Raw genomic sequence first — 16,970 nt, 5'->3', positions numbered from 1 at the left:
CTAAAACCCCAGGTCCAGCTAATAAAAAACAAAACAAACCCCAGACCATGATGCTACCACCCCCGTGTTTTACTGTGGGTATTGTGTTCTTTTGGTCATCCAGTTTTATTCCTGCACTAAACATACTTTTTAGAATTGTGGCAAAATGTTCAATATTGATTTCATCAGACCAGAACACATTTCCCTACAGTGTTTTTGGAAGACTTGATGTCTTTATTCACAGAATTTAGCTGAACATAAAGTACAGACATATGAAGAACACAGGAGAGTGTTGTCACATTACAACACAACTAGTACTTGTCAGAACTTTCTGCAGCTCCTTCACTGTTGTTGTAAGCCTCTCCGCAGCCTTCCTGACTAGTTTCCATGTTGTCCTTTCTTCAGTTTTGGAGGGACGTCCAGTTCTCAACAAAGTCTATGTTATCCCATTTTTTTTCTCCTCTTCTTGATGGCTGTCTTCACTGTGTTTGGTTGATTATCTAATGCTGGAGAATTTTTTGTGACCTTCTCCTGACTGAGTCCTCTCAACATTGAGATCCTTTTGATGTGAGCTTTCTGTCAGTCACTTCATTTGAAGGCAGGTGTGTTCTCAATACTCAGTGCTGTAATTCAATTCAAAAAGGCTTCATAAAACATATTAGGTTCAGGGTGTGGACAGTTGTGCAACTATTTTATTTTTATATTTTTCTAAGAACGGATTTGTTTGTTTTTTTAGTTGAACTGTCCAGTTTTGAAACATTTATCACAGTCGGCACCAAACATAAATATCTACATATCTTGGTTTTTAGTTTTTAACAGATCTTTGTAGGTTTGTTACATGTGCATATATACACAGATAGAGAAGTTAAAGGATGCATGACAGAACATAAAGAGACCATCAGATTTTTTTAATGACATTTAGTCCAAGGTCATGACCGGTATTTTACAGACAGTGACAAATGTTGTAATCCATATTGTATCTGCTGCATGTTCCAGTGTGTACTTATGCAGCATGTGGGCAAGTTAGGGACCAAAGACTGTAATGATAATAAATATGATTCTTAATACTTTTATAGTGAGGTATGTACTCTAGAGAAATGGCGCAGTGATCCTTAATACAGGCTACAGCCATTTCTCTCACAAATCCCTTTCATGAGCTACAGGGTAGACTATTTCTTCTCTGCTCCATTTGTTACTCTAACAGAAATCTGTAGTTAAGCTTTTTGCCTAATAGAAAAAATGGAAATATACAGATAAAGAGAGTAACCTGACCTTCTAGAAATACACAACACATAGTGTGATATAGCATATAAAGTGTTTCAGTTACATCCTGGCATTACATTAGATGTGTCATTAAAATGTCAATTATTGACTTTACCAAGGTCAACACAGAGCTCTGCTTTATTTTATGGACATAAACACTGAAGCACCCTTAATAACAATAAATTAGCCAAGAGGAAGTGTTTATATATGTATGGTATGTGGTGACCAAAGCTGCAAAAGTACAATTTGGCGGATTTGCAAAATCTTGTGCTAAATTGCAAAATGTCACACTTAGACTATGTATTGTTAATTACTCTCAGCTACTACCACATCAAAATCTAGCTTAATAACACTAATATTTACTGGTTTACAGCCATTTTTGTGTTGGCTAATGTTAATTAGCTGTGGTAGCCATCTTAAATTCGATTGACTCCAGAAGTTAATCAATTAATGCACATCCTATCATTACTTTCTGAAAGATTCATTAAAAGCTGTCCAGTGGTTAATAAGATATTTTATCAAAAGACAAACAGGGTTGAAACAGTTAATGGCATGTTTTAAGATCTTGTTCAGTGAGGTGCATTCCTAGTATATATTGTGAATGTCTCTGTGCAACAACTGCACAAAAAATTATCACAATATAGGTAAAATTGACGGAATTAAAGACATTTTTGTATTTTCTAGGGTCAAGTAGCCATTTTGAAATGAGCTGGCTTTAAAACTTAATTAGTTTTAGAGATACATCCTATGATTTTCTTTCCTGAAAGTTGTATTAAAATCTGTTTATTGATTTATGAGATTTTGCTATCTTATAGTGTTGACTCCAATTTGTTAGAGCTCAGTGTTGGGGGTTAGTCTCAACACCAAAAAAATTACGTTAATGTCTGTAAAATTGTGTTTTTTAGGGTCAGTTGGCTATAGCAGCCATCTTGAATAGGGGTGACTTCAAAAGGTAATCAGTTGTAGAGGTACATCCAATGATTACTTTCTGTAGGTTTCATTAAAATTCAGTGGTGGGTGATTAAATAATTATCATAAATTCCTAATTAATTTGACAAACAATTTGTGAAATTTTGGGTCAAAATACATCCAAGAATTTATGCCTTTCAAGTTTTCTTCGGATCTGGAATTGTGGTTTCACATTTTTCACACATTAGTCTAAACGTAAGATATTACAAGGTTTTAAATACAGAGAAAGGCAGTACAATATGAATATACTGTTAAAGATGATCCAACAAGTCTCTATGATTATTCATTCAGGTTTGTTGAAGCTATAAAGGTGTTTGATGAGATTAGGTCAATGAAGACTAGCCATAGAAAATGTTAAGTTTAGCTGTGCATCCAAGCTAAAATTCTCTAAACCTCCCTCCCTATAACCTCCACTGACCCCTCCATTTCTCTATACTCATCCACATGTGGGATCCTCCTCTTGTTCTTCCATTTCTCCATCCTCTGTGCCCATCATTTTTGTCATCCAAAGAGAAAATTAAAAATGCAGATCTAATTGAAGGGGGTTGTAATGTGATCAGGATGACAGGGGATCAATGAAGACTGTCACGCACATACATACACATCACAATCATTGATGCATGTTGTGTAAGGAAAGTATAGATGAATGGAATGAAGAAAGGAAAGAAGAGAAGGACATAAAATGGTCACTTTTTATGAAAAAAGCAGTATAAAAGTAGTTAAAAAATTAATGTTAAAATGCAGTAAATGTAGGGTCATTTTCAGGACTTGTATTTGGACTTCTTTCTTAAGATATTAATTACAAAGTTGCTTTATTTAACAATAGGAAATAAAAATGCGGGCATGGGAGGAGTTCAGAGAAGCCATGGAAAATGACTTCTGTACAGCTTTGAGGTGATTCTGGTCCACTATTCGGCATCTTGGGGAGGGGGTGCTGTTGACCTCAACTCAGGATGTCATGGGTCGGTGGGCAGAATACTTCGAAGACCTCCTCAATCCCACCAGAACGTGTTCCACTGAAGAAGCAGAGCCTGGGGACCTTGGGACTCTCTAATCTCTGGTGCTCAGGTCACCGAGGTGGTTAAAAAGCTCTTCGGTGGCAAGGCCCCAGGGGTGGATGAGATTTGCCCAGAGTTCCTTAAGGCTCTGGATGTTGTGGGCAATGACTTGTATGGATAGACATGACATCACGTGACTTTGGATGAGCTAAAAACGTTGCCATCTTACGATAGTAATACAGCTCCACTTTTGCGCTCAGGATTGCCTTCTTTTTATGCTGCATTTTTCTGCACAAATCCGGACGGCGTTACATTTTATCGGTAAGTGTTTTTCTTTTAATAACAAGGCTGCTTAACAAGGAGATTAGTGCCTGAGTCTAACTTTACTGCAGAAGACGTGCATCAATACTGGACGTTTTTAGCGCTAGTTTTAACGTAAAACTTTCTGTGTTATGCTTCTGTGAAGTCGCGTTTAAAAATAAACGTGTGGTAGTAACTGAAAAGTTAGAATCAGGGAAGTGACTGCCTTGCTACTGCAAAGTTCATGGAGGTAATATGTCTTTGTAATTAACTGTGCTTAAGATAATTTTTATTATGTACCAAAAATGCAGACTTACATTTATATAATTGTGTAATCAATGCATTTGCACACTGTCATATCATAAACATTTGTTCTTTATGCTTTCAGGAGGTAGACACCCTGTTTGACATCTTTAACTCACGTAATCTGCACTGCAGTGGCTTAAAACATCTTATATAACATCCTATAACTGGCCCGAAGTTGCTGAAAAAGATAAATGGGAAGAACTCATTTTGTTCACACTTTATATCCACCTAATATCAAAAAAAAGTTCTGAAGCTTATTGGATATATAAACTAAATTACACTTACATGAAATTGAGAGCATATATATGGAAGTAAATATGTGCCATCAGAATTTGAATAAAAAATACCTCTGAAATTTGAATGTTGTATATTAGTGCTTACTTTTTCAGTATTAAAATAAATTCAGAATATATTTTTAACCTAAAAAAAATTCAATGTCATTATTTGTACATTAAAAAAAAAATTCAGTGTAATTTTTTTTACATGGTTGCAATTTTCAGTTATTAAAAAAATTCACATTCCTATTTCAAAGTCATCAAATTTTCAATATACATATTTTTCACAGTTTAAATTTTCAGTGTTAAAAAATTCAGCATATAAAAAATTCAACTTTTCAAAATTCAAATGCAATATTTTCGTTTGTTCCCAATTCAACTTGCTCAAATTCGCCGTCTCAAATTCAGCGTCTAAAAATTCGCTGTAAAATTGGCCAAGGTTACTTCAGGTCACAGACATTAGCAATGGATGTCCGATTCCAACATCCACCTAATCACGTGACACAACCGTCATATAGAAGAAGTACCAGTATCACCCAGGCTGGCGACCATGGAGGCGAGCTCAAACCCAACGGTGAGTTTAATGCTTTCATATTTCTGTTGTATATTTTATTTTGCGCATGAAGTTTGATACATTATCTTAAAGCCTGATTTAAAACACTGGTTTGGGCCGTTGTTAATCTTACACCGTGTAGTGCCGGCATATTACTTCTCGTTACCTCCTAGCACCCCCCCCTCCTCCTCCCCCACCCAATTTCCCCCGTTTTATTTCAAAAAGAAATACCACTTGCGCCAAGTCTAGAATCTTTAAAGAGAACTGATGGGTGGCGACTTTCTGGGTTGTTTGTATGTTGTCTTAGGTGAGACTGAGACAGGCAGTCTTAGTAAAGTTGTAATTTTTCAGGAGATGCTACCGCTAATGTAGTAAGCTAATATGGCTGCCTTGTGTGCTTCAAAGAGGGGCTGTGAACACTTCCGACCCCACTCTGATCAGCTACTGTATTGTTAGGTGACTTCATTTATGAATTAATTAATAAATTTATTGTCATTACAACATCATTCAAAATACCAGTTACCTACCAAATTGTAGATTTCTTTGTGCTTGATATAGTTTCTACAATTTTAATGGGAGAAGAGCACAGTAGGATTGCCACCCTTTTCGTAAAATACGGAATCGCCCCATATACGAGACGCAATTTGTTCGTTATTTCTGTATGTCCGACAGTAATGCCTATCACACGCATTTAGTGTAACACTAATTACGAAAATAAAACACAAGACATGTTAAGGTAAGCTAAATTGTGGCGGGAGCTAGTAAGGACCCCAGAACGCGTCGGACCAATGATGATGTCACGGTTGCCTAGAGACGGACACAAAGCCCCTTTTGCACCCCTGGGCCCGGGTCGACCCCGTACCAACGGTGCAAAAGAGGGTTAGCAGTCGTGGTGAGCCGCTCTCAACCTGCGTCTTTTTAAAATGTCCTCAACCGATACTCTACCATGTCCTAGCAAAGATACAGACGTGAGAAGGAAGACACACATCCCAGGCTGAACAGTGTCAGTGAGGATGAATGCTAGCAATTTTTTTTTAAATTAAGAGGGAAACTGAAGAAATTATACTGTCTCTTTATTCTTTAAAACTTATGTTGCTGTAGTTTTAGCTTATCTAGTGAAATAGAATGACACTTTCCATCTGCTAGATCAGGGATCTGCAACCTGTAGTTCTGGACTACAGGTTCCCACGGGGGCCATTGACTACTGGCCCCTGTGGTAAATTTGATCCGGAACCAGCAATCACATACATATTTGCACATAACTTTATTTCTTGCTGTCTGAGAAATTTCGAACATTATATCAGGTGTTATGATCAGTTACTCAGTACTTGAGTAGACTTTTTACCTAATACTTTCTATCACTACACCGGCCATCCCACCATTATGAAAGAAGGGTGACATGGGCTGTAGCATGCGTCCTTATTTTAATTTCTGAAAGGTGGCAACCCTACATCACAGAGTTTTCCCAAGTAAAAGTGATCATTCTCATGAAGTGTAAATTTCTTTTTAACTAATCCTTTTTCAACTGCTACTTTGTCTTTCATATATTTTGTGACTACAGAGTAGTCGGGATGCTATAGTTGAATCTGCAAGGCACTTGCTGAATTTATTAACTGAAAGACCACGGAGTGGAGGAAGAGGAGACCTCACCAACCAGAATGCCAGGTTCAATGATAAACTGTTGCCCTAATGCCTAATGAATATGTATATTTTGAATATGTTGATCATAGCAGTATGCTAATAAATTCTGTTATCCAACAGTCATAGGGTACCTCAAACTGAACCATCTGTCCAAATGGAAATGAGCAGGTAAATGACAACTTTATTTATTGTAAATTCAATTTTGAAGCATTTTTTTATAAAGACCTTTAATTGTTTTCCAAAATTCCACTTGTATGTCTTAATATGGCATAAAATACTATTACCTTTTCTTGCGGCAGCTAATCATCACAATGTAAATCTCTCATAAAAGATATTACATTTTTGGGACTTGGGTCTTTCTAGCAAAATTGACTATTATAATTTTGAAATGAGTCATATGAATAATCCTTGTATTTTATTATTTTGTATTATGCAATATATGTCTAAATCACTCTGTGGTTCTTTGAATCTACTGTCTAATTTGTCATAGGTTATGTCTTCAAAGTGATCTTTGAAATGAAATAATCAGTATAATTTGGTTATCTTCAAATTTCTGTACAACAGATCTTTTCCTGGACTTTACAACAGGGGAAGAGGAAAACGACAATTTCCTCCAACAAGCCTGGTCCCAGCGAAAAAGATGAAACCTTTAGATGTGGTTTTTTATTTACTGCCAAAACATTATGAAAAAACACCAAAAGAAGATGATCAACTGATACACATGAAAGCGGGATTGGGCCGGAAAACGGCTCACATTGATGAGAGCATAACGCACAATGAGGTAATTCCTCATAATGCCACAATTATTTAAACAGTGGACTAGACTGATAAATCTACTGTGTCAGCCCTAAAAATAGATCTGCTCTTCGTCTTAGCAGAACATTGGTTGGAACCACTTTGGTTCGTGTTGCCTTTCTATTGTCTGATGCTTGTCAATCAATTCTGCATGGGGCTCTGGCATCAACAAGATATTTCCTCTCAGAAATTCCACTCATTTAATATCAGGTCTGTCTTCAACCAGCCTGAAATCTTGGAGATGTATGTTGGTGAAAATCACTGGAGACCTGCAATTTCTAAAATACTCAGGCTTATGTTTTTAATGCAGGAACCATTAAATTCACCTCAATAATATTTATTCTCCAATAATGCTGCTCTCTAATTGGCTATGTCATTTTGCATTTTTGAACACTTCAAGTTGATCTGATGAAGTGGGCTGTCACTGCATGTATTAATATTGTATGAGGAACTATCACTGTATATTTACATTTTTGATGAGTCTTAATTTGACATATTTCTTTTACAGCTGGGCGAAACGCTTAAAGTTCTTTTTCCAAAGCTGGGAACTATTACAGGGGGTTGGCTGCTTTACAAATCTGCAGGTGGGTGATGAAGTGGCTGATATCAGGTTACGGTAATATTATTATAAATGTTCTTTTCATTATTTTTGTTAGTGTGAGATTTTAAAATATTTCTTCCTTCTAAAGAAATACAACTGGCAGACAAATTCTGCTGTTCAAATAGAGCTACACCACTTTTTGTCTCCGAGCAACAATCCGAGGCTCCCTCACCCCATGCTCTCCTGGTCCCATCAATGGCTGTATTTAACCCATATCTACGGATTCCCTGTATGTTATTGCATATATCCTTAAATTTCGCCTATGCACACAACGTTGGAGGACTGAAAGGCGACTCTTTTACATGCCATCTATAGACTCTCTGCTGCAGTAGAACAGCTCATTAAGAAAGGCATCCATGAAAGAGCAAGTGGGCAGATGATATATTTACTCTACAAAACATGGAACATTGAAAATTAAATGTTTGTAATTATAGGAATACCTTTTTCATCAGCAAATGTTGTTCTGAATGCGGTTGTCAAGTAAATTGATATTGTGCTTTGATTTGAAGCAAAGTCATAATGCACAGTTTCTTGTAGGTGGATGGGGAAGACGCAATTTGACCTTGATAGGTCCTGAAGATGATGGCTATACCGGGACAATGTTGAAGGGTGTGAGTCGCGGCGGGAAAACCCTGTTCATAGTCCCTATTCAGGAACAACTTTGCACGGATCCTCTTGAGCTGAATGACGAGGCATTTGCAAACATGCCAAAGGCCATGTGTCAGAAATGCAGAGTAGATGTTCCCTTGCATTTTTTGACTGACCACATAAAGTCTTGTGTGGAAACAGATTTGCCCTCTGATGTGGCTGATGTTTGTAACCCTGCAAAGGACATATGTAAGAAATGTTTAAATGTTTGCATATCATACAGTGGCATTTTAGATGTCTGCTTCACTACAACAATGTCCCAATTACTTTGTGACAGCAGCAATGCAAGAGTGTCCGGTGTGTGCAAAAATGTTTCCTACTGAGGACATAGAAGTACATGCTTCTTCTTGTGGAGAAATGTAGGTATTTACCTTATATAATAATTTTATCAACACAGTTTTCTTTGTCTAAAGCAAGTGTAATAAATATTATCTCAGTAGTACAGGACCTCATTCCACAGAAGAAGTGAATGAAACAATGCCTGGGCCATCTACATCATATTCTTCAGGCAGTGATGGTGAGTGTGGTTGAAAGCTAGTGCTTATGTAGATCTGTTTAAGACACAAATAATGGTAGTCACAAGCATTGACTTCAGCAAAACAGAAATGGTCTTCCAATTTGGCATGCGTTCTAATGCTTTACTTGGTATTGACCACTTCTGAAAAAATAAGTTACATTTTATGATTTTATTTTTTTACTGTGACCTTACTTTGGTTTTTGATGCCCATGTCAAATTTAAACTTTTTCCTATAACTATATTAATTTATTTTTTTCCCCTCTTAGACTGGTATACCATAAGCGATGCTTCAAAGGCCATTTCTCGCTGTGCAGACCATTTCCTCCAAATACATGCAATGGAGAATCCCTTGCTGTTGAAGATGGACTTAAGAGACAGCCCTGCACAAAAAGACATGGCTCTGATTTCTTTCTATAAGCGACCAAATGTGCAATGGGCATGCCCCCTTAATTGTAGGCTTGAAGGTAAAGTAATTAAAAGTCACAAGTTTTACACATGTTTGCATTTCAAAGTATGTTTGACCTGTCAAACCATTTACCTTGCAGGAGATGTTGCTGTGGGACTAGGTGTAAACCGCTTTTTCTTTTCAACCGTACTGGAAAAATTGAAGTCAGGTTTTTCTATAAACTTTGGTATGTCATTTGTGTTCACTTTATATTACACAAACATCTGTCATGTGTAAAAGCTCATTGTTAGTTAATCATGATAACTCAAACTTCAAGTTTCATGTATTGTAAATTTTGATATGAAGAAGGTACAATATTTCTAAAAATTAATGAAATCATTACTGTGTAGCCAAAATATAGGTGAGGCAGTATAGGGTTAAACATTGGTCTTTATGCATCTGTATTACTTATTCTTATATTGTTGATTTATTGAACAGGAAACTCCATTGTTACACGACTTTTCGAAGGAGAACCTGGCCACTGGGTCCCATCAGCCTCTCACTTTCTTGTTGAAAGTGACATGTTTTTAGTGGCTGGCAGAATGATAGGCCACTCTTTCCTTCATGGAGGACCACGCCTGTCAGGACTTAGTCCTGCTGTTATTCATGTTCTACTTGGCGGCAGTCCAGAAACAGCAACTGTCACCCTGGAGGACTGCCCAGACCTAGACATCAGGGAAACCATCAGTACTGTATGCTCCCCAATTCACAAAAATAGAATTTTATGTGTATTACACTATTCTAGTTCTTTCTTGCTTTTCTTCCCCTCTGAGTTCTTTGCGATGTCTTTTGCAGCTTGAGGGAGAATCCAGGCTCTCTGATACTCAAATGGAAAGAGTACAGAGCTTGGCATATTCATGGGACCTTCCTTGCCCATCAGAGAACAATAGGAAGTGGCTTTATGAGAAGCTTTTACTCCATGCAGTGAGTCAGCATTCATTTCTACTGCATGTATTTTTTTTCTTTAACTTATGTTTTAAATGACATTTTATTTAAAATCCAATTTTGATACACAGAATTGTTCAGGTTTACCATTGTTTTTACATTTTTAAATAGTCTGGCACCAATTTATATAAAGTGTTTTCTATAAACATAATCAAAGGTAAGAGGTAGAATCTTTCAAACAAATTGTTTTATATCAATTTCTTTAGATTGCCTAACAGACAAATGACAGCTTTTTCAGTTTAAGCTCCTATCCTGAGGAACAGTCTCATACTTTCTCAGATGTCTTGCAAAACTCAAGTTATTCACTTTTAAAGATTAATCTTTTTACATTAGTTGTTAATTGTAAAGATTTTCATATCTTTCGGTGTCACATGAATTACAATTTTTGTATACATTGTGTTTTACTGTATACCGGTTATTAGTTTCAATTACCAGAGCAGCATAAGGACTGTAATGAAATTAGTTGTTTAGAAATAAACTATTACTATTTTCTAAAATAGGTTCTTGGACGCATTTCAAGACAAATAAAGCAACTTAGACGAGGTTTGAAAGAAACCCCAATATGGTCCCTGGTAACTCGGCGACCTGATGCTGTACCCCTGCTTTTTCCAAGGGAGGAAGCGAACCTGTGTCCAGAGGTATATTTAAATAACTGGAATTATGGTGTTGCATCTGTTATTTTAATGTAATTCCTTTTATATAACACATTTTCTTTACAAACTTCTGTTAAACACAAAACAATTAGTTTTTTCTACTATACTTAGGTGGTACTTCAGCATATCACTTGGCCAGAAATGGATGATGACAGTGATGAAGATGATGACTGCTCAAAGGAAACCAGATGCCGCATTTCAGGATATCTGAAACAGTTCATTGCAAATGGTAATGTTACCAGTGTCTGATTGGAGATTTTCAGATGACTTTTCAATGAAGCATCCCTGTAGAATTTTTTTCTTAGTTGCTTGCAGTGGTACCTCACAATTCAGTTTTAATCTTAGCTCAAAATTCAAACAGTTGAATTGCATGCATGTTTGTGTGTTCTCGCTGTGTAGTCTAGCTCTATCCCAACATGTGGCTCCAGTTACTTTTGTCTTTGGAACATACAAAGTTATCCATATGTTGCAGATATATGGTAAATTGATTTGAAAGTGTGATTGTGGCTTTGCTCTCTTCCAAAGCCACACCACCTGAACTGAAAGAGTTGATGAAATTCTGGACCGGTTGGGAAAATCTGCCATCAAGTCTGACGGTGGAGATTGTTCGTGGGAACTACCCAACAGCTGCCACATGCTACGAAACACTAAGACTTCCCTGTCATTACAAGAATTACAAGTCATTCAGTGAGGACTTCTTAGCAAGCATTTCCTCTACACAATCTGGATTTGGCTTGCTCTGAGTGATCGACTTGTTAAAAAAAAAAAAAATCTACACTTAAGCTGTAGTAGTTCTTTGTGAAGCAGCTTTGTTTAAACAGAACAGTTCTGTTGAATTATTGAATCAATTCAGTTTTCTGATTTTTGTCAGATTACAAGTTCAATACATACAGTACAGACCAAAAGTGTGGACGCACCTTGCGTCCACACTTTTGGTCTGTACTGTATGTTTAAATGTAATCATTTGTATTACTCAGAGTGACAACATTGTTGTTACTCTACTTCCTGTAGTTATGTCAAATTCAAGTTCAAATTCAAATGTTCAGAGTAGATATTTAATTTAAGTCTAAGTCAGTACTGTTTGTACAGGCAGTTTTAAATATTAAAGTGAAATTGTTTTTTATGCAAAATTGAATGTCATTTGTTGAATGTACTTAGTACTTGAATGTACTTGAATGTTCATATATGCTTCAAGTATGAGAAAATAAATTATATAAGAAAAAACTTTTTCTGATTCTTTTAATGCAAGAAATGTGAAGTCCTACAACAATGTACCTAATGGGTTCCTATTGAGTAAGGAAAAAAAAAATTACAAATTTAGAACATTTTAGTTCTTTAACATGTTTACCATAAGAGCACTAAAATTCACCTCTGTGGTAACATGATCAGCATTTTGCTTTACATTTCATAAATGGTGAATTTTTAAACTGGTACAGAAGCGATTAATAGCGTGCACACTCTGAGCAGGATCCTAACCTGAACAGGACTGCACAGAAGGAGACGTCAGTCTGATCCTGTAGCTGTGGCAGCGATCCTAACTCTCTGGATCGAAGCTGAAGTTGGCCTACGATTGTAGCTTCTGATTCGGGAAATGGCTAAAAGGCGATTATAACGGAGGCTCAGATGTATTTGCTGAACATTTTATTTTCAGATTTTTATTGAACAATACAATAGCTGAATAACGGCAAAGGGCTGTTTATAACCGAGCAACCAAAAACAACAGAAGCCAAGATAGTTGCAAAAAGACAAAACTACATCCTGTTAAGTATTCTTCAAAATAAATCATGCTTTGCATTTATTTTTTATGTCATTTTTTGCAATTATGCACAAGTTAAATTCAGTGAATAAAAATAACCAAGTAAATTATGCTTACCATATTTAACATATGATTGTATAAGTAACTAATCATAACCGTGATGTGTTTTTCCCGTAAGATAACTCTCACACAGTAAAAAACTGCTCACAAAACTGAACTGCAGCAATATAAATGTCACATCCAAAAGACAGCGATGTGGCTTTTGGGTTTACTGCATTTCTTAAGGCTGCCATTTGTTCATCAGTCAGTTGCAAATTAGAGTTTGGTACTGTGACATTTGACTCCTCGTGAAGAGGAAGCCCGCTGTCCTCCCATTCGATTTCGGGAATCTGTACACCCTGAAAAACACAAAGAAGGGATCAAGACAACTTAAAATTTACTTAAGATATTACAAATTAGGTGAATGGTAGTAGACATGCTACACATTAAATTGTCCAATTAAAACGTACCTCTGTCAAGGCACCATGGGGTTCAGGAATTGGATTATGTGTACGACCAAGAACCCAGAGCTGGTTAGGTGTCATGTTGCTTTCAGTTCGAAGTGGGTGATTGTCCCAGCCACTGCGGAAAGTATCCAAATCTTCCTGCAGACGTGGCAGGAAGACATAATGGCAACAGAAGAGGTGTGCTTCATTTGAAATGTCCAGGTATCCCTCTTCTTCTAGGTAGTGCAGCACATCATAATAGATGCACGTTACAGCCGTCCACAGATCTCTCCACAGTCGCTCAATCCTTCAATTATGGAGTAATAAACGGTTCAAATCTTGTCTTATTGAAGACCACACAAAGCTAATGTTACTATAAACATTGCAAAGCATCACATATTGAAACTTGTCATTTGTACGAACCTTTGATTGTGCACACTCTTCCCAGATATGAAACTGCTTCTTCCTGTTCCACGAATCATAAACATAAGTCGTGCCACGTCCACATTTTCCACCCCTTGATCAGCACGTACCCTAAAATAAGTGTGTAACATATTTATAAGTTGCTCATAATTACAACATTAATGACAAATTTTTGCATAGCTCAAACACTCTTTGTAACCAAAAATATACACAATAGCAGGAGATTTTAATTGTACCTGAGTTTTCAGAAGATGAACATTGAACCTAATATTGCATATAATAAAACAAAAACTTTGATCACTTTCCATGTAAATTTTTAAAATATTTCTCCTTAGACAGGGACAATTTTTTTTGTGTAGCACATTTCATTTTAATGTGCTTTGACAAAACAGATGCATTACAATGCAGTACCTAGTGGTAAGTTACTGAAATACAACAGTACATAGGGTTTTAATTATTAAAGTTTAAATTCATGGAATATATTCCACAGATTACAAGCATAATGGATGAAAGCTGTTCCCTTTTGGTTCTAACTCTTGATTACAGAGTCCTAGTGGATTCAGAAATGTATTTTTGCCCTATACATCTTAGAGATTTATAATCGAACAGCAACATCTCAAAATTGGTTCTATAACAGAAAGCAAGCCAGTGTACTAATCTTAAGTGTGAGAACCAACTGCAGCTACAGGGACTCTCACTGCAAAAAGTGAAAAATCTTACCGAGTACCTGGAATAGTTTTTTGCACAAATGTCTTAGGACACTTGACACAAGATAAAACTAACTTACAAGTAACTTTTCAGCAAGCTCCTTTTAAGTCTAAAAGTTCTTAATATTGATGAAAAAGTAATAGCTATAAGCGATATAATCTGACAGTGGAACTAGATATTACTCCAAAATTCTAAGTTATAACATTGGAAAATGTCTTGTTCTTGTAAGGTTTCACTTTTTCCATCATTACTCAAAACCTAATGATATATAACAAGCTCCTATATTTTGGAGAAAAGTTAGTTGATGCTGACTTTTAATCTTTCTTCCTTGACTCAAAAGGATTAAGATGGACTGTAAACCTTTACCTGAGGGGGAAACCAAACTCCTCCACTGAGCCCTGAAAGAAAGCCAGTGTGGTAGATGCCAGGTTGTTGGGAGCTGTACCAAGATACATTATCTGCACAACACAGCAAAAATGTAACAGTCAATTTCATAGCTTATGAAATTCTGCATTTATGCATTGATAGAAGATACTGCACCTTTCGAGAAAAACCATCAATGCCACCAAAGATAACAATGTTGTACCTAAAAATAACAGAAAATATATCATCATTATGATTAAATACTGTCACTAAAAAGGCTTGCTTCTCTTGCATTATGAATTTCTGTAAGAAGGGGCAGAGCAAATTGGACTTATTGAGGAAGCTAAGTTCCTTCAAAGTTTGCAGGAAGATGCTGCAGATCTTCTATCAGTTTGTGTTGAGAGCTTCATCTCTTCAGCCGTCATCTGTTGGGGCAGCAGCATCAGAACCAGAGACCTAAAAAGGCTCAACAGCCTGATAAAAAAGTCTGGTTCTGTTCTGGGGACAAATGTGGAACCTCTGGAGATACTTGTGCAAGGAAGGATTCTTCTTCATTAGAAAATGCTGGACAACCCTGACCATGACAACATCTTCATGAGAGTATCCTGAGAAAATAGTATTTACAGTCAAAGGCTTCTTTAGGTTGACTGTGATACAGAACACTACAAGAGATCTTTCCTGCCATCACCATCTGCAATAACTCTTTGAATAAGCTACATTAATGAGTTACAACATTTAATTTCCCTTTGGAATAAGGAAAGTTTTTTTTTTATTTAATTTGAAGCAAGGTCTGCAGAGGCAGATCAGGTACTGCTTATGTTTGGCTATGTTGAAGCACAACATACAGAACTCTGGCTGTTTTGGACATATTTTATACTCCACTGTATATAATGCTGAAAAAAGCTGCGCTTTTAATTCCAAAAGGCTATGCTATGAAAGAACAAAAATGCTACATTAGTTGAATCTATTTAACAAGCATACTTCAAAGTTAGAAGCCCCTCACTGAAAAAGATAAATGATTTACCGTATTAATTTGTGGTTGGTATCAATGTGCATCAAAGACTGAGGGCCAGGAACTGAGTATGTCCGTCGAGCTATGCATCCTAGCTGGACCATACGTGATGCCATTCCAATGGTGTCTACACGATGCATGGATGCTCTGACTCTATCATACTGCACCCTCAGTCCTCTGGCTTGCAGAAGGGCCTTTACCATTCGGTACCCAGAGTGAGGCTGCCTGGATTTAATGTCTCTCACACATTGGTCTAAGTCATCATCTGACATGGTGGTGTATAATGCCCTCACTGAAAGACCAGACTCTGCCATCCGTCGATATACAGTCCGTCTGGATACACCCAAGAGTTTGGCGATGCATGGGACAGGGAGATGGAGTTCTAAAAGACTGCAAAGGTAGTCTGAGGATATGACCATCCGTTGTCGCCCAGCTGGTCCTTGCTCCATATGCACAACAGTTGTTTGTTGTTCTTCACTTTGTTTTTCTAAATTAATTAGTCTGTGCAAATGAGCCAGCGCATCCAAAATAATTGAAGGAACATCTATCTGACAAGACATGGCATTTAAAAAAACTAGTTCTTGAGTGCAGATAAAGTCTAGGAAATCCAGATCCAGGGGCATACGTTCAAGAACATGCTCCAAACGATCACGGAGCCTATCAAAAATATGATCCAGCAAAAGTTCCTTGAAAAGAGAAAAAAGAAAAAAACATGTCAAAAAAAATGTCCGTAAAATAAAAAAGTATTTTGAAATCAGTTGGTCAGTATTGAGAAATCACAGTAATATAAATTAAATTATTACATTTAATCTAAAATAAGTTAACAGAGGTACTTATAAGCATATATTTTTTTGAAAATAAGTTAAAATCAACTGGAAAAAACAAGGGGGTTTGTTTATAGTGTTGCTAGGTAACAGAACGAGGTTTTATACCGCAAAGTAAAAAGAATGTAAATTAATATTGTATATCAACATTTGTCAGATAAGAGAAGCAGTATTTTGAATGATGTTGTAATGACAATAAATTTATTAATTAATTCATAAATGAAGTCACCTAACAATACAGTAGCTGATCAGAGTGGGGTCGGAAGTGTTCACAGCCCCTCTTTGAAGCACACAAGGCAGCCATATTAGCTTACTACATTAGCGGTAGCATCTCCTGAAAAATTACAACTTTACTAAGACTGCCTGTCTCAGTCTCACCTAAGACAACATACAAACAACCCAGAAAGTCGCCACCCATCAGTTCTCTTTAAAGATTCTAGACTTGGCGCAAGTGGTATTTCTTTTTGAAATAAAACGGGGGAAATTGGGTGGGGGAGGAGGAGGGGGGGTT

The 16,970-nt window shown here is 36.7% G+C and overlaps 2 protein-coding genes across 2 annotated transcripts; one reads left to right on the top strand and one right to left on the bottom strand.

Annotated features, from left to right (window-relative positions):
• Positions 1-6,777: 6,777 nt before the first annotated feature.
• Positions 6,778-11,704, top strand: LOC112449760. Its single transcript, XM_025002139.2, has 12 exons — positions 6,778-7,065; positions 7,588-7,663; positions 8,218-8,517; positions 8,609-8,687; positions 8,766-8,845; positions 9,112-9,309; positions 9,391-9,477; positions 9,729-9,982; positions 10,086-10,214; positions 10,736-10,873; positions 11,000-11,117; positions 11,414-11,704. Exons 1-12 carry the CDS (start codon positions 6,925-6,927, stop codon positions 11,629-11,631), a joined length of 1,818 nt encoding a protein of 605 aa, XP_024857907.2. The 5' UTR covers positions 6,778-6,924; the 3' UTR covers positions 11,632-11,704.
• Positions 11,705-12,264: 560 nt separating this feature from the next.
• Positions 12,265-16,953, bottom strand: LOC108249384. The gene is made up of 6 exons (XM_017438759.3): positions 15,648-16,953; positions 14,801-14,846; positions 14,627-14,718; positions 13,553-13,663; positions 13,154-13,436; positions 12,265-13,042 (listed from the first exon to the last, which is right to left on the bottom strand). The coding sequence occupies exons 1-6, from the start codon at positions 16,256-16,258 to the stop codon at positions 12,830-12,832; spliced, it is 1,356 nt and encodes a 451-aa protein (XP_017294248.2). The 5' UTR covers positions 16,259-16,953; the 3' UTR covers positions 12,265-12,829.
• Between the last annotated feature and the right edge of the window lie 17 nt (positions 16,954-16,970).

This window comes from Kryptolebias marmoratus, linkage group LG23 (genome assembly GCF_001649575.2).
Source record: "Kryptolebias marmoratus isolate JLee-2015 linkage group LG23, ASM164957v2, whole genome shotgun sequence".
Classification (NCBI taxonomy): domain Eukaryota; kingdom Metazoa; phylum Chordata; class Actinopteri; order Cyprinodontiformes; family Rivulidae; genus Kryptolebias; species Kryptolebias marmoratus.
This window is presented reverse-complemented; position numbering and strand designations above follow the sequence as displayed.

What these genes read in the sequence shown, in the direction of transcription:
- LOC112449760 (XM_025002139.2), top strand. Translation starts at nt 6,925, where the DNA reads ATGAAACCTTTAGATGTGGTTTTTTATTTACTGCCAAAACATTATGAA. An exon ending in AGGTTTTTCTATAAACTTTG is followed by an intron (nt 9,478 to 9,728) that starts GTATGTCATTTG and finishes TTTATTGAACAG; the next exon opens with GAAACTCCATTGTTACACGA. An exon ending in AGAAGCTTTTACTCCATGCA is followed by an intron (nt 10,215 to 10,735) that starts GTGAGTCAGCAT and finishes TTTCTAAAATAG; the next exon opens with GTTCTTGGACGCATTTCAAG.
- LOC108249384 (XM_017438759.3), bottom strand. Translation starts at nt 16,258, where the DNA reads ATGCCCCTGGATCTGGATTTCCTAGACTTTATCTGCACTCAAGAACTA. An exon ending in GAGTTTGGTTTCCCCCTCAG is followed by an intron (nt 13,664 to 14,626) that starts GTAAAGGTTTAC and finishes CACTTATTTTAG; the next exon opens with GGTACGTGCTGATCAAGGGG. An exon ending in AAGAGTGTGCACAATCAAAG is followed by an intron (nt 13,437 to 13,552) that starts GTTCGTACAAAT and finishes CCATAATTGAAG; the next exon opens with GATTGAGCGACTGTGGAGAG.